At 37.5% G+C, this 25905-nt stretch overlaps 1 protein-coding gene across 1 annotated transcript in view; it reads right to left on the bottom strand.

Annotated features, from left to right (window-relative positions):
• Positions 1–237: 237 nt before the first annotated feature.
• Positions 238–25905, bottom strand: part of vcpip1 (valosin containing protein (p97)/p47 complex interacting protein 1) — a 50150-nt gene continuing 24482 nt past the window's right edge. Inside the window, exons 2-4 of the mRNA XM_041189887.1 lie at positions 15994–16080; positions 7186–8136; positions 238–3327 (exon numbers count right to left, since the gene is read on the bottom strand). Of these exons, the coding sequence (XP_041045821.1) occupies positions 7217–8136; positions 15994–16080 (1007 nt within the window). The 3' untranslated portion in view covers positions 238–3327; positions 7186–7216. The remainder of the gene's footprint in view (positions 3328–7185; positions 8137–15993; positions 16081–25905) is intronic.

The raw sequence follows: 25905 nt of genomic DNA, 5'->3' as shown, positions 1-25905 counted from the left end.
TTCCTACAGATTGAGCACAGAGCTTGCAATATTAAATGAAGTATTTTCTCTCAAAGCGCAAGAGTTGCACAAATGCAATTAATTTAATGGAGGGAAAGTATATGATGCTACTACCTTTGAAAGCATGTTTTCAGTTGCAAAGATGAAATATCAAGATTTCCTCTGTGGGACCAACACATATGTAGTGAAGAAAGAAAAATGTAGCCAAAACAGTTTGAAACATTTTTGGACAATGTGCACGTGAAACATTTTAATTTATTGCACCTTCAATATATGCTCATAACTCATGCTAACAGCAAGCTGGTACTTATAGAATGTACCACTTTTGTTTAATAAGCATTCAAGAAAAGAACTCCAAGTACTGTACAAGTCACTTATAGTACTGTACAATATATACTATTATAATACACAGGTGTTACATTATAGAGGAATTCATTTTAGATACTTAGTACAGCAACCACAAATATAAACAAACCAAATTTGCTGAACAATTGCCAGTGTTGTCCTGTTTTCATAAATGTCAGTACATTTCTTATTATCTATTATCAATTGTTGTCATTTTCTCTTAAACAGGGACATTTTCTCCACTAAAAATAAAGCATATATACAATACACTATCCATACATACTCAGGGAGAGTTACAACATGTTCTAATAACTGGATGGCAAACACAGCAAAATGAAATCCAGCTCTGTGGGATATTTAACTTTAGGCCTGCTTTGCACTCCCAATTTATCTACATTTTTATATTTTGTTTTTTAGTTATATCACTCTCTACAGAAATTCCCATCCAATAATACTTTGCATGAGTTCTGCTATCGCATTTAAAAGGACAAAAGTTGAAAATCCCATGGAAAGATGCTAATGAATTTTAATGTACATGCTTAATGGAGCTGTCTTGTAATCCTCACAAATTACCTAAAATCAAATTCAAAAGCAAATGAATCATTAATGTAATTTAAGGCCCAAACTGCCAGCATACAGCTCATTTCTAAGAGTCATGAAAAACTCACCATTCCTGTGAAATTTAATTTTTATTTTAATCAATACCTTTGTCTGAAAACACATTCATTTTTGCATGCTAAGAATGTAAATATTTATGAAATGTGTAAAGTATACAGCAAGTCTCTAAGCATCTTTAAAAATGATTCAATAGCCATAACGATCACTATAAATTAAATGAAATCTGCCTATTAAAAAAGCAAAATTAAGTTAATATTAAGATTAACAGACAACGATACTGGCTATTTCAAGCACAGTCTAAATGAAAAGCAGAAACACTTAACTTCCTGTTTTCGCGAAAGGGAAATCATTGAAGTTTATTTCCAGAGCATATTTCGAACATTTTGTGTAATAGTGGATTTATGAATCTCTTTTAAAAAATAAGTAAGGCAGACTTATTCTTATGAAATTTTACTGATTAAGGTTTTTGCATTATGATTTCACATACAAGGAGTAAAAACTACCTATTCATTCAGTGGCAATATCAGAGTTTGCATTTCAAAAATCAGAAAATATTTGGTAGTTCTTCCCTTTCCCACTACAACTTAGTCTTGTTAAAATTGTTCATTACACACTATTACTGTAAAATCATCCGCTACAGTTAATAATCACGCTGTTTAACTGCAATAATAAATACTACCATTACCAGTGACTGCACACACCACAGAATGGCATCTTTAATAGTGGAGAAAGACATCAGTTTTTCTCAGAATTTGCAATCATATAAGAGGAATATAGAGCGCGATGTGTTTGATACAACTTGGTGTTTTGAGTGAGGATAAAGGAACTCAAATTGTAATTTATTAAAAAAAAGCATTGCAGTGCTTTTTGCACCATAGCTAAATACTTGTGATGATATTTTAAGCTCAAGTAAATGGATGAAGATAAGATGATCAATAATAAGCAAAAACTATGAATTAAGCAACAAGAAAATAAATGTCTAGTGAATTTGATATCTTACTTTTGAAACCTGCAAAACTCTACAATTTTGTTTTGAAGCATTTTAATTTTCAATTCCTTTCAGTTGCTATAAGAGTGGAATATTGTACTTATCGTACTTATTTTGCTTTACAACAATGGGTGCGATATCCAGTCTGACAAAAGCCTGGAGACTCATATTGCTGGCCAACAACTGTAATGGAAAATAAATACAAAACCAACATTTCAGAAGTTGTGTTTCTTTTAAAAGATAATATTGGATCTTTCCTCCTTTTATTTAACTCAAAGTTAAATCAATTTTGGGGAGCACTTTGGGAAACAGCACCAAAGGTTTTTGGATCAAAAAAAGTGATTTGTGGTGGAGCCCTGAAAAATGCTGAATGAAAGTTCTTAGTTCTCTCCCAACAAATATTATCTTTCAGTGCAACTTATTCCTTTTTTCCCCAAGATAGTTACTAAACTTTAGGACAAAGTTTTTTTTTCCAATTCTACTTTATCACATACTATCTAGACCAAAATCTAATATTTTATATTAGTACAGAATTTTATAAATACTGAATTTGAACCTATGCTCAAGCAAAGAGGATTTGCAAGTATGGAACTGGTCAGTTTCAAAGCAACTGGTATTCCATCTCTACTTAAGCACTCAGGCAAAACTATCTGCACACAATGGAAATAAACAAAGTGCAGCAATCAAATGTTTTTACTGTAGGTCATTTTGTCACTACCAATTGGATTACTCCTGCACTAAGATCACAGTTTAGTTTGTCACGAAAAAATCAAACTTTTGGTTATTCTCAGATCTGTGAAGAATATTTCTGTGGAAAGATAATTGATACCTTTATTTTTCATCATGGCTAATCACATTAGATGACTTAGATTATTTCAGCAAAGTGCTAAACCAAAAATATAGACAACTTTTATTAACCTAGGCCTCAGTCCCTGCCCAAGCCTGAAAAGACAGGACAGTGGAATGGCTGTTTGGATATTTCTAAAGAGCACTATATTTATTTTGTTTTAATGGATGTACACCAAATATGACCTTATGCAACTTCACATTCCAGTATTTTGTTTCTAGCACAAACATCACCATCAACTAATATTGCTAAAATCAAATTTTGAATGCATCAGGAAAATGTATTCTTATGAGACTCATCTCTTTTTACCAGAGCTCTCACTGAGAGCTACATCAACAACAGAATATCATTCAAGGTTAAGCTAATAATTATGGTTCTGTGGACTAATATGGGCAGAAGCTGTCATGTGGATCACCAAGAAAAATCTTGCTGTCATGCAATGCATAGGGGGATTGAATCTTATTCTGTCTTTTGAACACGATGAATTCCTTTTGCCAAGACATGGCTCTTGTACAAAGCCCAGCTCTGCCTGCATGGAGGGAGAAAAATTAGACAAATAATTAAATTCAATTTTGATCGTGCAAATTTATTGTCCCCGCTACTTTCTTTTTTCCCAGAAATTTACAATACATCTTCATCTAACCAGAGGCACAGGATGGGGGAAACAAAATAGTTTCACAGGACCGAACATTACTGGTAATACTGCTTTCAGATCATCCAATGAGCCAATTTTGGTGTAGAACTATTTGTTTTGCTTTCTTCATCTATTCCATCATTCCCCTACTCCAATCCATTGGACAACTGTACGGGGGGGCAATGAATTTTAAGACTCAGCTACACAACCTTCTGGTTTCAACAATCAAGCTGTCTACAAAAAGCCTCCCAGCAAGCATTATTTCTTGTAATTTGTCACATTATGTTTAGTGAAATTATCGATGTAAGAATTTGGTATGGATGATTTAACATAGCAATTGCATTTCAAAAATAATATAGTGTATTGCAAGGCTGTAACAGGGATTGAACAAATGCAAACTAGGAGTGGAGATTAGTTTTAAAAATTATGTGAACAACCACCACAAGTATTTATTACATCTTTAACATACTCCCTGCCATTTTTAAATTTCTTTTACTGGCGTGCACCCTCTTCTCATTACAAGGATTCCCATTTCAACCTGTAATAACCCTGTTAACCTGGCAATCTTCCCTTAATTGCTAACGAGCGCTTCTAAGTAGTGTTGCATAATGTGTTAGAGAACCTAAGGGAAGAAAGTAAAAAAAAATACTATTTTGCACTAGGGATGTAGTTGTTTCAGCTAACTGAAAGAATGTGTTTTATTTAAAATATGATTATCTCTTTGACACAGTTACAATATTTATGTGCACTTCCACATGAAAAAAAATACAGGCCACACTGAAGAACATAAGAAATAAGAGCAGGAGGAGGTCATAGAGCCCCTTGAGTCTGCCCTTCAATAAGATCATGTCTAATCTGATTGTGGCATCAACTCGACTTTCCTGCCTGTCTCCCATAATCCTTAACTCCCTTTAAGATCAAAAACTAACTCAATCTTGAATATATTCAATGGCCCAACCCTCAGTGCTCCATAGGATAGAGAATTCCAAAGATTAATAAATCCCTGAGAGAAGACATTTCTTCCCATCTGTGGTTTAAATAAGAGACCCTTATTCTGAAACTGTGCCCCCTGTTCTAGATATCCCATGAGGGAAAATATCTTCTCAGCATCTATCCTATCAAGCCCCCTCAGAATCTTATATGTTTCAATAAGATGGCCTCTCATTCTTCTAAATGCCAATGTATAGGCCCAACCTGCTCAACCTTTCCTCATAAGACAAGCCCTTCATCCCAGGGATCAACTTAGTGAGCCTTCTCTGAACTGTCTCCAATGCACGTATATCCCTCCTTGAATAAGGTGACTAAAACTGTACACAGTACTCTACCCGATGGTTGCAACAATGCCCCGTGCAGTTCTAGCAAGGCTTTCCGACTTTTATACTCCACTTGCAATAAGGCCAACATTCCATTTGCCTTCCTATTTACTTGTATCCAAATGCTAATTTTTTGTGAATCCCGTATATCTTGCTGCACCGCAGCATTTTGTAGTCTCTCTACATTTAAATAATATTCTTCTTTTCTATTCTTCCTACCAAAGTGGACAGTCTCCCATTTTCCCACAATATACTCCATCTGCCAAATTTTTGCCCACTCATTTAACCTATCTATATCCCATTTCAGAGCTATAGACCGGTTGTGTCCTCACCACAACTTGTTTTCCTACCAATCTTTGTGTCATCAACAAACTTAGCTACAATACTTTCTATATTAATGACTTGGATGAAGGGACAGTGTAAATAGTTGAGCACTGATCCCTGTGGCACCCCACTAGCTAAAGTTTGCCAACTTAAGAATGACCCTGTTTCCTGTTCATTAGCCAATCCTTTAATCATGTGATTATAATATCCCAACACTATCAGCTCATATCTCATGTAGTAACCTTTTATCAAAAGCCTATTGGAAATCCAAATGCACTACATCTACTGGTTTCCTTTTATCCACCCTGCTCATTACATCCTCAAAAAAACCAAATTAGTCAAACACAATTTTCCTTTCATAAAAACATGTCTCTGCCAGATTATATTATGATTTTCTAAATAGCCTGCTACGAGTTCCTTAATAATCAATTCCAGCATTTTACCAAAGACAGATGTTAGGCTATCTGGTCTAGAGTTTCTGTCTCCTTCCTTTCTTGAATAGAGGAGTTACATTTGTGGTTTTCCAAGCTGTTGGGATCTTTCTAGAATATAGAGAACTTTGGAAGATTACAACCAATGCGTTCACTATTTTTGCATCCACTTCTTTTAAGAACCTAAGATGCAGCCATCAGACCCAGGGCACTTGTCTGCCTTTAGTCCCATTAGTTTTCAAAGTACTTTTTGTCTAGTGATAATGATTGTTTAAGTTCCTCCCTCCCTTTTGCCCCTTGATTTTCTACTGTTCTTGGGATGCTTTTTGTGTCTTCTACCATGCAAACAGATAGAAAATACTTGTTCAAAGTCTGTGACTTCCTCGTTTCCCATCATTAATTCCCTCGTCTCTTCCTCTAAAGGACCAATATTTACTTTAGCTGCTCTCTTCCTTTGTATATACTTGTAGAAGCTCTATTGTCTGTTTTTATATTTCTTGCTAGTTTACTCTTATATTCTAATTTCTCCTCTATTTACTTTTTAGTCATCTTTTCTTGGTTTCTATTTTTTTTTCCAATTTCTGGCCTGCCACTAATCTTCACAGCATTGTATGCCTTTTATTTCAATTAGATACCAAATTGGTTCACAAGATATAATAAGACAGCTCAAGAGGCTTAGAGAAACACCATCCAAATCTGAAATGTGTTTACCTCTTTGTACAGCAATTCCTACTTTTACATAAACACATGAAATTAAAGTTGTAGACATGGATAATGTTGCCCTATTTTAAATGAACTGTTATTTTCCCTACACTTGGGGGAATCACACAGTTTCTGGCTTCTTAAAACCTTCGTGTGATATATGTGTTTGAAGGAATGGAGTAATCTGTATTGTGATAACAAACATATTTGCATTGCTCTCTCCCCAAACCCCACAATTCTATATTTGCATCTATGCCCAGTCTACAAAACCTGTCTTCCCGTTGTCACATTTTTGAAATGCATTTTGTGCCAAACTTTTGCCATTATTGGTTTTGTCTAAGGAAATGCATTAGCAATCTTACCTCCCCCTGCATTGAGTCAACTTTTCCAATTACAAATTCTATTTATTCTATATTTGTAAGGGAAATTGTCTAGGTATACTGGCAATTACACCCTCCCACCACAGACACATTTGTTGGACGTCAGATTTTCATCTCCTAGCTTCTCAATCTATACTGCAGAGAAACTCCTAGTTCCAACCAATTCTAATTTTCTACTTCCCAAATAGCATTACATTTTGGAAATATTAATTTAAAAATATAAGTATTATATCAAAATAAGGACGGATATGAGGTTCAAATAGCAAAGGAATTACATCTGTGTGCCCTGGTCCAATTGCTGTTCCCTTTCTAATCGGCTTCACCTGAAGACTGACTGCATTAGGCATTGACTTCCAGTGTGCAAGGTGATGGTTGATTGATGAATATCTAATGTTTCCATAATAACCAGATACACTATATCAGTATTTTAATTGACATTTTCCTCCATACCTCTCCTTCAGCTTACAGAAAAAGCGTTTGAAGGACACAGATTTCTAAATAGTTGTTCCAAAAACAGTGTTATTCATTTCATTTCTTTTACCTCTCCAACAGTGAAATATTCTGTAGTTGTAAAGAACTTATAATGTCTTATTTCAGACTCACCAAGCTTCATAGTATCCATTTTTACATGAAGTCAAGAGTGATCCATTGGTTCAATTGTCCCCTCTATTTCCTGACTTTCCATTTCTTCAAGGTCTTCATTCAAAAGGTTTCCATTCTGCGCCTTGCTGGATGGTACAGATGGATGGGATAGCAGTTCCACACCAACAGATGTTGTTTCCATGCTCAAATTCTCATTGTCACCTGCTTGTGGAGTGATTGATGGTGGCTCCAGTGCATCAGTTTGAAGGCTTTCAGTTCTCATTATTAATTGAACTGAGGAAGTTGGAGAATGTACTTTTGATTCAGGGACTTCATTAGGTATTGATTGTTCTGCATTTTGATCCTTCAAGTGTTTATCCATGGAGGCTTGAATGGAAGATACCATCTCCTGCAACTTTTTACGTTGTGCTTCAATTAAATTGGGGTCAAGTTGCCTACCGTCTCTCATTGTTACAAAACCTGGTGCCATTCGTATTAGCTGACTATCCCCACTGCTGGACTTGGGTGGGGATGCCCCATGTTTGGGACTAGACCTGCTAATACCATAACTAAGATCTGTTCCCAAAGAACTACCAGTGCTTGGTTTCCTAGGCACTTGCATTTCCCTGCTATGCCTCTGCTCCAACTGTGGGCTACTTGAAGCAGTTCCAAGGGAATGGCCTTTTCCTTGAAAAGCTGTGACATTTGGCATTTGTTCAGATTTTTTTCGCACCACTCCTCCACTGCCAAGTTTCATCCCTCCATGTGAGGAAGGACTTCCTTCCCTACTTCTTGACCCTCCCTCAGACCGTAATTGACTTAAGGCCTCTTTGATCAAATTGTCAATGTCAGGACCAATAGGGATGTGCCCTGCTGGGTCAATGCACAGCTCCAGCCTATCGTCTGTTCCATTATACACAAATGTCTTACCAGGAAGATGGGGGAGAGTAAAGTGCTTGCCATCTGCCAAACCTGTGCAAAAGAATGAACACCAAGAAGAACATTTTAGCGTCTGTTAATATAGTTTTAAAACAAACTAATACCTACGATATTAAACCAAAAAATATTCAGGGGTCTGACAGCATCTGGGAGACAGAAACATTTTGGATGGATGATCTTTCATCAGAAATGGAAAACATTAGAAATGTAATAGGTTTTAACCAGGTGAAAGAGGGGGAGGGAAGGAAAAAGAATGAAAGTGAAGGTTTCTAATGAGGCGGAAGACAGGGGAGATTAAATGACAAATGAGGTGGTGGCGCAAGGCCAAAGGGAATAGTAATGGGAAAAGTAAAGAAATAAAAGAGGTGTCTAGAAGAGGTGTGATTGGCTGAATGATGGATAGCTGCCATCCAAATGCTGAAACAGTAAAAAAGGAGCTAAACTAAAACCTGCAAAGAATTAAAAGACATAATGGAGGCAGGGGTTATGGTCTAAAATTGTTGAACTCAAAGTTGAGCTTGGAAGGCTGTAAAGTGCCTAATCGGAAAATGAGTGGAGTTGAAGGAGAAGTTGCTCAAGCTTCACTAGAAGACTGATAACATAGAAGTCAGTGTGACAGCAAGGTGGACAATTAAAATGACAGGCAGCTGGAAGCTTGAGGTCAAGCTTCTGGATTGAACGAAGGTGTTCAGCAAAGCAGTCACCCAATCTGTATTTGGTTTTCCCAATGTACAGCAGACCACATTGAGAGCAGCGAATATAATATAATAAACTAAAAGTACACATAAATGGCTGTTCACCAGGATGGACGTCTGGGGCCAAAGACAGTGAGGAGGGGGGAGAGGAAGTAAAAGGGCAAGTATTGTATTTCATGCTCTTGCATGAAAGAGGAGGGGAAGGTCGGCTTGGTGGTGGTATCACGCTGGACATGGTGGAAATGGCAGAGGACGACCAATTAAATAGGAAGGATGGTGGCGTGGAAGGTTGAGACAAGGGGAATCCTATCATGGTTCTGGAAGGAATGGGAGAGGATGAGAGCAGAAGTGTGGGAAATGGGATGGATTTGGTTAAGGACCCTGTCAACCACAATGGGAGGAAATTCGCGGTTGAGGAAAAGGAAGACATATCAAAAGTGCTGGTATGCAAGGTTGCATCATCAGAACAGATGCGATGGAAATGCAGGAATTTGGAGAATGGAATGAAACCCTTACAGGAAGCGGATGGAAGGAATTGTAATTGAGGTATCTGAGAGAGTAGGTGGGCTTGGTGCAAATTTTAGTCAAAAGACCAAACCCAGAAATGGAGACAGAGAAATTGTGGAAGGGAAGATGGACCATGTGAACGAGAGAGAAGGGTGGAGATTGGAAACAAAGTTAATGACATTTTCCAGTTCAGGGTGAGAACGGGAGACTGCAATGATATAGTCATCAATATACCAGAAAAAAGAGGTGAGGAGGGAATCTGAGTAGGACTGGAACAGGAAATATTCCTTATATCCCACAAAAAGGCAGGCGAAGTTAGGACCCATACGGCTACTCATAGCAAACATCTTTTATTTGGAGGAAATGAACTGATTTGAAGACGAAATTTTTCAGAGTGAAAACAAGTTCAATCAGGCAGAGGAGGGGTGGTGCTGGCGGAGACTGATTGGGTCCCCATTTAAGGAAGAAGTGGAGAGCCCTCAGACCTTCCTGGTGGAGGATAGAAGTTTAGAGGGATCGGCTGTCCATGGTGATTGAGATGGTTAGAGCCAGGACATTGAAAAGTGTTAAAGTGACGGTGGGACATCGGAAGAGTCGCGGATGTAAGTGTGAAGAGACTGGACAAGAAGATTTTGGTTTTAACTCTCTTGTTTGTGTTTTTGGATGGAAGCAGTTCATTACTTTGCAATTCACACCTCTGTTGAACACATATTTTGTCTCTTTACTGTATGTGTCTCATTAACATTCCTCCTTGGCCTTGCACCACCAACGCTTTCGCTCATGTTTTCCACCTTATCACAGGCCTTCCCTTTTATTGTTTTCCACCCTCCCACATTTTACTTACTTAAAACCTATTACATTTCTAACTTTTCCCAGTTCTGATTAAAGGGCATCAACCTGAAACATGAACTCTTGTTTCTCTCTCCACAGGTGCTGCCTGACCTACTGACTATTTCCAGCATTTTACGTTTTTATTTGATTTCCAGCGTCTGCATATTTTGATTTTTAATGTTTAGGATCTCCATTTCAAAAAAATCATTGCACTGTAATTGAAGAAAAATGTAATTTTACTAGCATCAATGAATTTTCACTTGTGCGTTTCAATGTAGCATCTCTACAAAAATGCAAAATCCTTTTTTTTCAAAAACAAAACACAGGGGAGAGCACTAGTGACAATTAATAAACAATGCTAATAGATGTCCAATGGGGTGCAGGTTACTACAACTATAAACCTAATTTGCATTTAAATAGTGGTTCAATGAACAAATTTAATTGGCATATTAATCAAATACTGATAGAAACACCCTGGTATGGCCTTCCGCTCCCTTAATTTTAAGGGTTTGAATGTTTGTGGCATATAACTGCATTAACCATGCATCACCAGATCTCTCACATAAAGCTCTATTAGGTCTTTCTCTCCTCTGCCAAAACTGTTCAATATTCAGGTCATCCTGGAATGTGAAGATAACCTCCCGGCTTCTCTTCTCCACTACAAAATGGCTTACTAAATCCCTCACCCCGTCTCCTCCATTCTCACCTCCAACTAGTGCAAGGAACTCTTGGAAGATTGAGGCCATTTGTCCCATAACTTGTGCATCATGGTTGTTATCTATATACCTAGTGCCTTAGTAGCCATGTTTAATAAAACCAAACAATGCTTTATTCAACTCACTAAATCTTCTAGCCACCCAGTCTAATCACACTCTTCTGTTCACATCCAAAACCATGAAAGAGTCCATTCTGTCGTGCAATTATCTAATTCCCATTTAAATTAATTAATGGACTTGGAAAAAAGAACTTGTCTTTACATAGTGCCTTACAGCCAATTAAATATTTTTTAGAAGGTAGACACTGTGGTAATATTGGAGTCTGCTTCACCAATAGTTTGTGGAAGTGAATTCCATATTCCAACCACGCTCTGTGTAAAGATTTTTTTTTCTAACCAACCTGGGAAGAGGGTGATAAATTATGCCTGTGCATTCTGGGTATTCTAGAAGCATAAAAACTACAATCCCCATAAATTACACACACAGAATGTGATACTGAGAAACTATAACTCCACAACCCACATAACAAATTCAAATCCTTGGAATAGAGCAGAACTCAAGCTCCAGTCCTGAAAGACAGAGTGTGGGAGACAATAATGAGGGGAAAAGTGGAGCAGAAAGGAAGAGAGTTCAATCAGGGTGGAAGAGAGCAAACAAGGAGTGGGGGCTTGGGAGAAGGCCTTTAACCAATATCCGCGATGAATGGCCAGAATTAGTCAATTTCAACCATTTACAGAAATTACCCCAGAGAATAATATTTGCCGGCAGTAAGAGTTCTGAAATATATTTTGGTTAAAAAGTAACATAACGGTGAGCTTTATTAGGTTAATATACAACAATTATACTATCTTGCATAGCTTCCAAAATATTACACTGAATGGCATTAATTAGTGTTCTCTCTTATGGCAGTTGGGCAAACAAATTATATGTAAGGACAGTGCATCTCTGTCCACTTCTCCCATTATGGATGGGTTTCTGTCGCACTTCTGGCAAAGTTACGGCAGCGGAGTGGGAACAGCTCCAAGGAAATTCCTAGAAAATATTTTTCTCAGCTTGACACTTTTTGAAATTAAAAAGTGAAGTTAACAGTTTTTATTTAAAATGAGTTGGAACATCCTCAAATTCATCAACCAGTTTGTATTCAAATCAATTTCAAAAACCTCACAAACTAAAAGATTGTTATGCATAAAGAAACAATTTATACTTGTAATGAAAAATTAAATAATTTATTGTTTGGAATTTGAAGATAAATAAAAGCTGCTGCAGATATGTAATTCATACTAACATAAGAACATAAGAAATAGGAGCAGGAGTAGACCATTCTGCCCAACGAGCCTGCGTCACCATTCAATATGATCATGGCTGATCTCTGCCTCAACTTCACTTCGCTTCCCATATCCCTGAATCCCTGAGAAACCAAAAATCTATCGATCTGTCTTGAATATACTGAAAGCCGGAGGATCCACAATCCTCTTGGATAGACCATTCCAAATAGTCACAAGCCTGTGTGTGAAGAATTTCCCCTCATTTCAGTCTTAAATGATTCACACCTTATTCTAAGCCTGTGCCCGTGTTCTAAATTTTTCACAAGGGAAACAACATTTTAGTGTCTAGCCTATCAAGCCCCTACAGAATTTTATATGCTTCAGTGAGATCACTTCTCATTCTTTTAAACTCCAGGGAGTATAGGCTCAATTTACGCAGCCTCCATCATCCCAGGAATGGGTATAGTGAACTTTTGCTGTATCACCAAGGCAAGCATATCCTTCCTTAGACACTGAGACCAAAATTAAACACAGTACTCCAGATGTGGTCTCACCAAAGCCCTATATAATTGTGTAAGGCTTTCTTGTTTTTGAACCCTAACACCCTTGCAATAAAGGACCACATGCCATTTTTTTCCTAATTGCTTTCAGAATAACAAGATACCAATGAGGCTCAAAGGAAATGTTTTACAGGTCTGGCTGACAAAATATTACCGACACATGCTACAAAAATGAAAAGTGCACTGCATTCACTTGCCGTAGGTTCTACCTTTAGTTGACTGAGAAACAACTCTGGACAAAAATAAGTAGACCAAGTTCAGGTTTTTGGGAGAACCAAATGTCTTGAACTGAACGTAGGCAATCAAAGACAACTTTATAGTTGAAACTAATATCAATGTGAAAAATATAAACTTTTAATATCTCCTAAGTTACAATCCTAATTTGGGACATTGGAATTTTCAGTTACTGTGGGAGAAAAAAAGTAGAATTTTTTTCTTCAAAAATTACTTTTCAATTGGTTTATCATCTCCCTGGGTTTTCTTGAATATTCAAAATTGATGTTTTCATAAGTCCTTACCAATTTCTCATTTGTGGTTTTCCAGCCAAATTCCTTATTTTTGACTTGAAGATTCCCTAACCTTAGCATTCAAATTTCTCGCTGTTTCTCTGAGTCAATTTGTGATAGAATGTGACAGGAAGTAAGTGTGTTGACCACAGGAAATAAATGTGATGCTTACAGAAAGTGTGCACTATATACCCAAGGCTGGTAATATTAATAGAGGTTAAAAAGTCAAAGTTTTGCCTTAGATAAGTGACGATGAAAGTTAACAACAAAATGACAAAATTGAATTATTTTAGATTAAGGAAAGAAGACAACAGTTATAAAATATATAAAATCAAATAAAAACAAAATTAAGAAATACTGAAAGCATCAGCATGAATAAAACAAAAAAAAAAATCAAAACCTTCATACCTTTACTTTACATATAAAACCAACCCATTTGAGCTCAAAAACTTTGGAGCAGAATTGGATTATATATAATCAAATGTGTAAAAATAGTCAACATTGGTACCTATTGCATTACATCTACCAAATAACTGATTTATAAAACGAAATGGGAGTCTTGGGAGTTTTTTCAACTTTTATAAATTATAATATCTTGCTGCTTCAAAAATGGCATCTTTTCCAGTAACTGTGTAGAAAAATAAACAATGAGATCCAAGCAGACAGCAAAAGCGCAGATTTAAAAAATAAAATAGCTTTATTCCCACAAGTAAAACGGTGCAGCAAAAGCTGGAGCTCCTTGGATGAGGAGAGAAGTTCAAATTAAATTAAACTTGAAAAAGAATACACCAATCTAGAACTAGTAACATGAATGAATATCAAGGAGAAAATAAAAAAAACTAAATGATATTATATTGAGGGAGGGTGCATCTTCCAAATGTTTGAAGGTGGCAGGGCAAAATGATCAGGCAGTTAAAAAGCAAATGGGATATCTGGCATTGTAAATAGGGGCATTGAATATAAAAACAAGGAAGTCATGCTGTATCTTTACAAATCTCTGGTTCGGCCTCAGCTGGAATACAATACAATTCTGGGCACCACACGAGGAAGCATGTCAAGGTTTTGGACAGGTTACTTAAGAGGTTCACCAGGACGATAACTGGGAATAAGGGACTTCACTTACATGGAGAGATTGAAAAAGCTGTGATTGTTCTTCTTAGAGCAAAGAAGATAGGCTTGATAGAGGTATTCTAAATTATAAGGGGTTTGGTAGAGCAAATAGTGAGATACCATTTGCTCTGGCAAGTGGGTCAATAACCTGGGATTTAAAATAATTAGCAAAGGAATTAGAGGGGAAAGGGGAAAACTTTTTATCACAGAGAATTATTTGACTCTGGAACGCATTACCTAAAAGGGTGATAGAGGTAGAATCCTTGGGAACTTTCAAAAGACAATTGGACATGCACTAGAAGAGGACCAAGTAGCAGGCTTTTGGGGTTATTATATGCTGGGGCATGGGACAAAAATGGGCAACTCTTTCAAAGAGCCAGCAGAGGCAAATGGCCTCCCTTTTGTGCTGTAACGTTCTACAATTTGAAGTTTAGAAATGTTCAAAAAGGAACAACACAGGCAAGAATAGACCAGTCGATCTAACGGTAAGCCTCTAGAAGCCATACTGTAGAATAAAGTAAATATGCACTGGAAAGGCACAGGCTAATTAAAAATAGATGGCACAGATTTATAGAAGGCAAACCAGGTTTGACAAATTTAACAGAAATAGGTGTACTGATAATGGAAGTGCGGTGGATATTGCGTATGTAGATTTCAAATGGTGCTGCACAGGAAGTATGTCAATAAAATTAAATTACATAATATTCAAGAGAATACTGCAGCGTGAATAGGAAGTTTGTTCAAGGGCAGAAAATATATACTAGTGACTATTAGATCTTTTTCCAGACTGCAGTGATGCGAACAGGAGTCAGTTTTTAGAATCTAGCAAAATTTATAGATGGCATTAAAAGAAGAAGTATGGTTGATATGAAGATGATGTTATATGACTTCCAACTGTACCCAGTTTAGAGTTCCCAACTTCAGGAGAGTGGAGTCGGTGCAAAATAAATGGCCTGTTTCTGTGCTCTGTCAGTTCACTAAAGTCTTACGCCAATGCAATGAACTAAGCTAAGAATTAGTCACCTTTGCCTTTTTATTAATCAGAAAATAGGTTAACAATGCTCTTCTGGTTCTGTTGTGTGTCAATGAAGTAGTAACAAGCTTTAAACATTCATTTAGATGATTGCTCAGTTGATAAAATACATATTTTAATTGCCTAAGTGGCAACTATAAGGTTCCTCAATAACTTCAGTGTGAAAATGCTCTACTAACCTTCCCTCCACTCAGAATTATTTTGATGTTTTTCAATATAGAAAAAGATGTGCATGAAATTAGTTCAAAAAGTATTGAGAATTTGCATTTATTAAACAGAAGTAGTTAAAAGAACATAAAACTCAATGAGGAAATGAGTTGTGCAGTATTGCTATGCACTGCAGTTCCAGTGCTCAAAACCATCAGATTGAAAAAAAATGCAACCTTATACATATCTCAGTTCACAATCCCTGTTAATATAATCAGAAAGCCTCCATATGAAGACCACAGCATTTTCTTGCAGGGTGCAACTGCAAATAAAATAAATTATATAATGGCATTCAGCCAGTTGGTACATCATGTCTCCCAGCAGCTATCTATAAGTGGCACTGGTAGAGCAGTCATTTTTGTAGCAGAGGCATATTATTTCCACTTGGAAAAATGATGTACTTTTTCCTATTAAATGAGGATCTATAAAATGATGAAAAATGTAACACGATTCACCTTACCTACGTCTTTCTTCATTGTGCTATAGAACACTCCACCTTGTTCAAATAAGTGTGGTAACTTCTTTGCATATGACCAAACATCTTCTCCTAAATAATGAAACAAAACACATTTTTTTGTATAATTCTTAGGAGGGTAAAATTCTGATTGATTTTACCACTTAAGAACAGGAAATTGTAATAACTACTTACCTCACTAATATCTGATTACAGAATGTCAGAATATGTTATTGAATGCAACTACCATAATTTCATCCGAAACCAATTTTATTTTAAAAAAACAATTCATATTTTTCACTCTTTACATTCTCAAACTTGATCCTTTGCATGGTTCTGAGTAAAATAGAAGCATGCAAGAATAGTTTGAATTACTGGCTGTAAAATTTTACCTCAAGGTATGGAAGTACCTCACATGAACAACTTAGTTGAGACTGCATCAATAACATTAAACCAAAATTAAGTCATGTTGCTTCTGTCAGAATGGCCCCAATTTTGTGTTAGTAATGATGGTGAAACTGTTGGCAATCACCGTCACTACTTCTCTGAAACTGACAGCAAGCTTTATAGTCCGTATGTGTGTGGTTAAATGTGGAAATCTGGAAGTTATATGAAATACAAAACAGGAGCAGAGGCAGGCCATTTGGCCCCTCGATCCTGCTCTTCCATTCAATAAGATCGTGGCCAAGCTGTTTGCATTGAGTTCTACATTCCCATCTACTCCCGATAACCTTTGATTCCCATGCAACACCTGCGGTCTGTCCGCAAGAATGACCCAAACCTCCCTGTTGCTTGCCATTTTAACACTCCACCCTGCTCTCTTGCCCACATGTCTGTCCTTGGCTTGCTTCATTGTTCCAGTGAAGCCCAACGCAAACTGGAGGAACAACACCTCATCTTCCGACTAGGGACTTTACAGCCTTCCGGACTGAATATTGAATTCAACAACTTTAGGTCGTGAGCTCCCTCCCCCATCCCCACCCCCTTTCTGTTTCCCCCTTCCTTTTTTTTCCAATAAATTATAAAGATTTTCCTTTTCCCACCTATTTCCATTATAAAAAAAAAACCCCACTAGAGCTATACCTTGAGTGCCCTACCATCCATTCTTAATTAGCACATTCGTTTAGATAATATCACCAACTTTAACTTTAACACCTATGTGTTCTATTGTACTATTGTCGTTGACATCTTTTGATGATCTGCTTCTATCACTGCTTGTTTGTCCCTACAACCACACCCCCCCACCTCCACCTCTCTGTCTCTCTATCTCTCCGCCCCCACACACACACCTTAAACCAGCTTATATTTCAGCTCTTTCCTGGACTCGAACTCAAGTTCTGTCGAAGGGTCATGAGGACTCGAAACGTCAACTTTTTTCTTCTCCGCCGATGCTGCCAGACCTGCTGAGTTTTTCCAGGTAATTCTGTTTTTGGTTAAGAATCTATCTACCTCTGCCTTAAAAATATTCAGTGGCCCCGCTTCCTCTGCCTTCTGAGGCAGAGTTCCAAAGTCGCACAACCCTCAGAGAAAAAAATTCTCATAATCGCTGTCCAAGAAGGGCAACCCCTAATTTTAAAACAGTACCCCCTGGTTTTGGATTCACCTACAATAGGAAACATCCTTTCCATGTCCACCTCGTCAAGACCATTCAGGATCTTATATACTTCAATCAAGTCACCCCTCATTATGCGAAACTCCAGTGAAAACAAGTCGAGCCTGTCCAAACTATCATAAGACAACCCACTCATTATAGGCATCATCTAGTAAACCTCCTCTGAACCACCTCCAACTCATTTACATCCTTCCTTAAATAAGGAGACCAAAACTGCACAGTATTTGAGATGTGGTGTCACCAATGCCCTGTATAACTGAAGCAAACGTCCTTACTTTTATGTTCAATTCCTCTCGTAATAAAGGATAGTATTCCATTAGCCTTCTTGATTACTTGCTGTACCTGCATACTAACTTTTTGTGACTCATGCATGAGAACACCTAGATCCCTTTGCACCTCGGAATTCTTCAGTGTCGTTCCCCGTTTAAGTAATACTCTTTTTTTACTCTTCCTGCCAAAGTGAACAACTTCACATTTTCCCACATTATACTCCATCTGCCAGATTTTTGTTCACTCACTCAACTTATCTATATCCGTTTGCAAACTCCTTATGTCTTCTTCACAACAAACTTTCCTAACTATCTTCATGTTGTCTGCAGATTTAGCTACCATGTCTTCGCTCCCCTCAACTACTCAGCTTATTAAGCACTCATGTGGGACTGGGGCAACAGTTCCCGTCAGTGAATCTATGTTTCCCCCCCCAAGAGTGTCTTGTCATGGTTCCCCAAGAGTGCAATCAAGTAGAATAATTAATTGATAGAAAAAAGCTTGCCTTTATAGGCTATTAGTCTCATTGTCAAAACCCTTTAAAAAGTTCTATTTTGATAAATTAAGTATAATGGGGGTTTAAAAGTCAGAATCACTGGACAACCTCACTGGCACTGAAAAACCTATATTTCTGAAATGTCAAATTTCTCCATTATGGTTTGAAAAAAAAAAGCACATTTTTAAAATAAATAATTTTTTGAAAAGGTTTATGTTATTTCAGTTGCTACCATAATCCCACGTATGTGTTGCAGTTATTTATTTCATTCTGTAACATTTTCAATTACAAGTGAAAAATCCAGTAGCTCTTACTTCCTACTTTGCTATCTGAATGCTTCAATGTGATGAGCTGCTTACCCTACTTGATTATATCACTACTGCTGGGTGTCTGGATTTAACTTTGTCTTGGTGCCAGATTCAAACTGACATTGGGAAAAAGGAAACTCATGCCACCAAGATCACTAGATCTCTGTGGGCAGCTTTCTTTGAGGACAACAGTGACTGCTGTCTCTTTACCTCTGACTGTTGTAAGGATTGTGGTGTCTCACGAAAAGATCTGGAGGCTTGTATGGTTGAACATTAAGTATTTATTAACACTTCATAACAATATACATCTCCAAGGTATAGCCCTGACTATGAGCGTCTCCAGGCTGGCTTATTCCACACTCTCGATGTACACAGTCTACCATCATGTGACTCTCTACATCATCATGTGGGCGGTACAGTTTCCTCGGTCACACATTAACCCTTAATAACCTGAACACCCTTATACTACCCTTCCTCAAACCTTTAGCCAAACATATTTATAATACAATCTTTATTTCGATGTTACCCCTTCTACCATTCCCCCCCCCCCCCCCCCCCAGCCACCAGCCCCCCAACCTCAGGTCTCTGACTTTACAAATTCAGATGATCTAGAGTCTTTACAGTTCTTCCAGATCTTGTTCTTGTCAAATCTGGAGGAATGGTAATCTCAGTTACTTTGGGTAGATTTTGTTGGTTTGGAGTTGAAATCACAGTATTCGGTGTTTCGATACTTGGGTGTCTCCATTTTTCTGCACTCCTTAGAGTTGTGTTTCTCTTTATCGACAACCCAGTTGCTTTGTTCGGACATCATGGGTTTGCCCCATGCCTTCTGAAGGGAATGCTCACTCTGTTCCTGGAGAGAACTCAGATTTTCTTTTTCTGTGGGATGCACCATGATCTTCCTGGAAGTTGAGATTTCAAAATTGGAACATTCATTTCCACTTGTTTCACAATTTTACTCAAATATTTGTTTACACTTTTATTTTCCAATTATTATTCAAGCTTATGAATCTTTTCATTCAGCTCAGCAACTACTCTGGTGAGTACAGTTGCCTTTGTTTCAGAGTTATCTGCAAAATCCTTTTATAGAAGCTTAACAACTTTACCTGGGCATTCAGTTCCTTTCAGAATCTTTCTTCCATGGTCAATGACTGCTCCTTAGACTCTTTCAATTCATTCGCTAGATCCTCAATCTGTTTCTTAGAATTTTACTTACCTGCTTTTAAAGTCTGGATTTGGTCTTCCATACTGCGCCTCTCACCTTTCATGTTCTTCAGACTGGATCAAAGTTCAAGAATTTCATTGCTCATTTCATGGTGGAATTCTAACATTTCATCAGTTTTAGTTGTTAATTCTGCATTCAACAGTAATTCCTTTTCCTGTTCTAGGCATTTTCCACGATATCTTAGTGGAGACGTCTGATTCTTGAAGTTCATCAAGTTATAATTGAAGATCCATCTTTGTTGAATTTGCTTCCACAAGTTTATCATTTAGACGTTTCAAGTCCTCTTTCAAGTGTCCTACTTCTTATGGGTAATACTCCAGTATTCTCATCAGTTTTTGTCCAGCAAACTCATCTTTTGTATGTGAAAGTTGGTTGTCTACACTGAAAAGTTTTTCCTTAGAAGAGCTTAATTCCTGTGTGCTACACTTCAAGTTCACATTCTTTAATTTTACTTCTGCTAGTTGTTTCCGAGACTCTTCATGCTCCTTTGTGAGAACTTCAACTTTCTCTTGCAACCGTTTAACATTTTTATGACATTCTATGTTCTTGATTTTCATTTCAGCCATGTCATTTTTCAACAACTCAATGGTTCTCAGTAAGTTTGAGGCATCCAGTACTTTTCCTTCTAGTTCCTTGATCTTCAGCATTGGATTTAATTTCCCAATCTTATTTCTGTCTTTTCTTTCTCTGTCTTCGCCAAGCTTTGTCCTTGTTTTTCATATTGGCATCAGTGTTGGCCAGGTCTGTCTCCGCCAAGTCTTAACTTGTTTCAGTTTTGTAATTGTCCTACTCACCGCTTCAATATCCACTCGCAAATTCCTTTCAAGGCCTCCACTTTGCCATTCAGCTGGTTCTTCAGCTCTTCAGTTTCTTTCTTGTATCTCTTGCCTTCCTCCTGAAATATTGAATTTGCTGAGTTTTCTTTGCCAACTAGTTCTTCAGTTCATTCAGAGTGACTTTAAATTAATTTTAATTCAGAGTGAATTTAAATTAATTTTGCTTCTCTTTGTAATTTTCCAGAGGAACAAACTTAGACTTGAGGGATCAATGTCGCTTATGAAGGTCCTTCAACAGGTTTTCTTTGTGAAGCTTAAGTGCTTCATCTTGAGTTTTCTTATAATTCAGCAAAATCTCAACTTTTTTCTGCTGTTCAAGGCAGTCTTGATTTCTTCATGCTGCTGAAGGGTTACGTACACCTTTTATATTTGATCTTGGAGGACGATTAGCTGTTCTTTCGGCTGTTTATTGTCTTGTTGACCTCCTGCTAACTCATGCTGCGCTTCAGTGCATTGCTTCGTCGCTACTGATAGTTCCAACGTAGCTTTATCTTAAGTAGCATTCAGAATATTATTTTCTAACTCATGCTTTCTCAGGACCATGTATTGATTCTTCAAAGAGTCTTTCAGGGCAGCGACTTCTTTAAATACCTTTTCTACCTGCTGTTGTTCCTGGCTATAACGTCTGGTTGAGGTCTTTCAACTCAGCTTTGGTACAAATGCTTTCCTGTGGAACAGCTTCATTTCCTTTTTGAAGGTTTTGTTTCTTTTTGGTTACATCAGATAGCTTTCCTTCATTCAAAGCCATCTGTTCACTCCACACTGCCACCTGCTACTGCAGTTTGGGTACTATAGCATCGGAAGCAGAGAATTGTTATAACATGAAATCTGCCCACACACTTGGGCCATGTTTTTCAAAAGCTCTATTTTTAAATCTTTTTAGTTGCTTCTCAGCCTCTTATTACTTCTATACTAAACTCTTTGGCTAGTGCACTTGATTGCGCTGACATGGTCTGACCACCCTGTGGTCTGACACCTTGGGTGTCTCCCTTGCCCTGGGGTCATTTTTGTGTTTTATTAGGAGTGTTCTATACCTTTTTTTAATGTCTGCGTTCTCCATAATTTGGAGTTTGAAATACTGTCAAAGGCTTTTAATACCTCATCAAAGCTGATCGAAAATTCATCAATGCCTTATATTAGGATTACTTCATCAGCAAATACCCTAAACAAGTGTAAAATGTATTAACTTATACTCCTTCTGATTTCCTACTTAATCTTGATGTACTCCTGTAATCTAAAAATTTTCTTCCCCCTGACGCTCAATTCTGTGTCTTTCAGAATGGGGGGAGTACAGCTTTAATTTTTTCCCCCAAGATGGCATTGCAATAATCATTTTTTCAATGCTTCTTCCCATACTTGCAGGGTTTTGACGGGCTCCTATGGCAACCTCAGACCTGATTTCAAAGGGATTGATTTTTTGCAGCATGTCTTCAATTTAAATGTTTGGGCCAGCTAGTACATTTTTGGTGTGTGGGAAACCGATTGAGTGACTATTCTCAGCTCTGGCTGCCATTTTAAACTTTGTTTTTTTTTAATGAGCTCGGCTGCCATGTGGTTTGGCGCCGACTCTGAACCCAGGCTGGCCGTGGTGATCAAGGAAATCAGATTGCTCTGCCTCAATAGTGCCTTGATTATTTTGAAAAGGTTAGTTCAGCCTTTCAGTAAATGTTGCTCACCCTTTTTGTGTTCTGGCTAGGTCCTTTGGCTCTGCATTTAATCAGATTTGGCAATGGACCTCCACATGCTTTGGAGGAGTCCTTCAGCTGCACAGTGGATTTTTCTTTTGCCCTTCAGCCTCTATGTCAGCAATGGGGCTTCTTTTTAGGTGATCTCCAGCTGTGTCATCAATTCAGGTGCACTTCGTTCAGGTCAGTCTGTAGTTTCTTTAGTTTCTCGTGCCTTGAGATTCCAGAGTCCTTCTCCAGTTTCTTTGAAGTTACGGGTTCGTTCATTAGCTGACACCATGTTGTAAGCGTTGCTTGGTGTCTCACTATTAGGTCTGGAGGCTTGTATGGTTGAACATTAAGTGTTTATTAACAACTCACAATTATAGACAACTCCAAGGTATAGCCCTGACTAGGTGCTATCTTCTTCCAGACTCTCTGTGCACACGGTCTACCAGCATGTGATTCTCTACATCATAACGTGAAAGGTACTGTTTCCCCAGACCCACATTAACCCTTACTAACCCGAACACTCTTAGATGACATTGACTGCAAAATCTGTGCCATTATAACTGAGGCTGTGGACAGTTGAAAGAGGAATCATGACAATGGAAGAGCTACAAAATGCTAGATGGTCATTCTGATCCATAATGACATTACTTTCAATAGTGTAAAATAAATTCACATTAGACTTATGCACAAAATGCTGCAATTATGGGTTCTATGCTATTTTAAATAATTTCTTTCTTTTAAGAATAAACAAAGCAAAATAATTGTAACCTAAGGTTTTACAAATATCTTCAGTTGTCAATTCCACAGGTGCTGTGTCTTCTGTATAACCAGCACCATTATTTATAAGCGAACCTCAACAATATACGCCGACAGGGGACTCAATTGCTGGATGCCATAAACATGCATAATCAATTTTGTGTCTTCTCAATTTGTAATCCCCTTTCAGACTTTAATATATTTTGTTCTTCCTTTCTAATACAAGTAAAGTGAGTTGGGTATACTTGTTTACACACATACGTCAAAGCATGGGTGTTCTTTTTGTTTTTTTGATTGCTATGTCAGTTTTTATGCTTGTTTTCTAGATTGGTATGTATGCATCTATTCAAGGGATAAGAACGTAAGGATAAAAGCACAAGGAGAAGTTAGGTGAGCTCGGGTGAGTACTACACTCGCGAAGCACTCAAAAAGGCAAAATTGACAATGTTGTTAAAAATCAACTCATATTCATATTGACTAGCAAAGAGTGACAACACCAGAAAATAAGTCCGCTTATCTCTTATAATGTGCATGGGGAGGAATTTAAATCAATTGGTTCAGCTTAAACAGAACAGCCTCATTTTAGCATATTGCTGTTGGTTCCTTTTTGTATTTTAAGCAGTAATCAATAAGCAAGTTGATCTCATTTGTCCTACAAAATTGTTTCTACACAAATAAACATAGAACTGTGCAATATTTTCATTACTTCAGTTACACGATCCATTGGTAATCTACATCATGCTTTATTGTGAACATGCAATGGAAAGAACCATGTGAGGAAAAAGATCACCTATTGCAGTGGGATGCGGCTCACTATTACTAATTAACTGCAATTGCTTGAACAATCTGTTGCAATGCACTTTGGCCTAATGTATATGTGGGCCACGGTGTGTGCACTCAAACATGCAGTCGAGTCCCAGGATCTTAAACAATGCGCAACCAGTTCAGGCATATGCTGAAACTGCACAATCCATCAATGCTGTTCTAAAAAAAATGTGCCACGTGATCTGCAAAGTATAACTAAAAGATAAAACAACAAGTTTTCAATGTGTGAAAGTCCATGTGATCATCCTCTGGAAACATTCCACCACTCCTCAGCTGCTTTCAACTGAAAGGTCATAAGGAGATGCACATGCTATGCTCTGTAGAAAGTTCAATAGTTCACTCTTAAAATTTGCAAAGAAATATTTGATGGAGTAAATTTCCACTGTGATCCTTGGTGAGCAAACCAATTAATTTTTCTACAATCCAAGTATTTTCACCATTTATAAATTGCATGGACACCTGTATCAAATCCCATCCAAAACAGAACAAACTGATAATTAGAAATACTAGCAACATAATATGGACACTGTGTTTGCATTTGATTTCAGCCTCGGCTAGAAAATTCCAAATATTTTCCAAACTGATTATACTAATCGTTCAATTTATGTAATCCAATTTTATAAACTTTAATCTGCAAAACTGGAAGTGTAGGAAGGAGTGCAGCTCTAATTGACTAGTTAACCCTTTCATTGTCTTTTCATATTCGCCATGTGTTTAAAGTCCATCCTGTTGCACTCTAAATAAACAGTGGTAATACCACTTGCTCCTACAACATAGTACTGGAAAAATTATTCTCTCTCCAGATGTAAACTGACTACAGCAATGTAAATACTTTTTAGGCCTGTTTACTAAACCTTAGAGAGTCCGAATTGAACAGCTTTATCTGGTCAATGGATGATTGGTTTTGCATGCCAACATTTTTCTACTAATGATGTACAAAGTGTCAAATATCTAATATTAAAAAATTATAGCTGATATGCTTTGGTTACTGGTATAAAAGTTAATCAAAAAACTGAAGTGCATGCAAGAAAAAAATTAGGCTACAGGGTCAAATACGAGAAAATATAAATTTTCCATGACTGCTGGGCCAGTATTTTTCATTCTTATAAACTCCATTTTAACTAAGCATTACTCCACGTTTAACAGACATGAAACCAACATGAGAGATGCCACAGGTTTATTGGAAAATAAGGAACTCCAGCAGTCATTTTTATTTCTCTGTAAACATGTGAGTCAAGTTAAATTTTGAGTGTGTTATAGAATTAGCTGCAATGGGCCCAGGCTAATACTCTGAGGACAAGGGTTCAAATCACACCAGGGCAGCTGATGGAATTAAAATGCAATTAATTGATAAATCTGGACATGAAAGTTAGACTCAGTAACAGTGACCATGAAACTATCATCGATTGTTGTAAAAACCCATCTGGTTCACTGATGTCTTTCAGGAAACTAAATCTGCCATCCTTCTCTGGTCTGGCCCACATGTGGCTCCAGCAATGTGGTTGACTCTTATATGTTCTCTGAAATGGCCCAGCAAGCCACTCAGTTATACCAAACCACTACTGAAAAGTCAAAAAGGATTGAAACAGGATGGAATTTCCAGCATTGACCTCAGCTCCAGAAACCACATCTGCACACCCAGCTCTGTCAACCCTGTAAGGTCCTTCTTACTAACATCTGGGATCTTGTGCCAATATTGAGAGAGCTATCTCACAGTCCAGTCAAGCTACAGCCTGACATAGTTATATTCACCAAAACATACCTTGCAGACAATGTCCCAGACAACACGATTAGCATCCCTGGGTATGTCCTGTCTCACCAACAAAACAGAACAACCAGAGGTTGTGACACAGTGGTATACAGTCAGGAAGGAGTTACCCTGGGAATCATCCACATTGATTCTGGATCCCATGAGGT

This window comes from Carcharodon carcharias, chromosome 6 (assembly GCF_017639515.1).
Source record: "Carcharodon carcharias isolate sCarCar2 chromosome 6, sCarCar2.pri, whole genome shotgun sequence".
In the NCBI taxonomy this organism is placed as follows: Eukaryota; Metazoa; Chordata; class Chondrichthyes; order Lamniformes; family Lamnidae; genus Carcharodon; species Carcharodon carcharias.
This window is presented reverse-complemented; position numbering and strand designations above follow the sequence as displayed.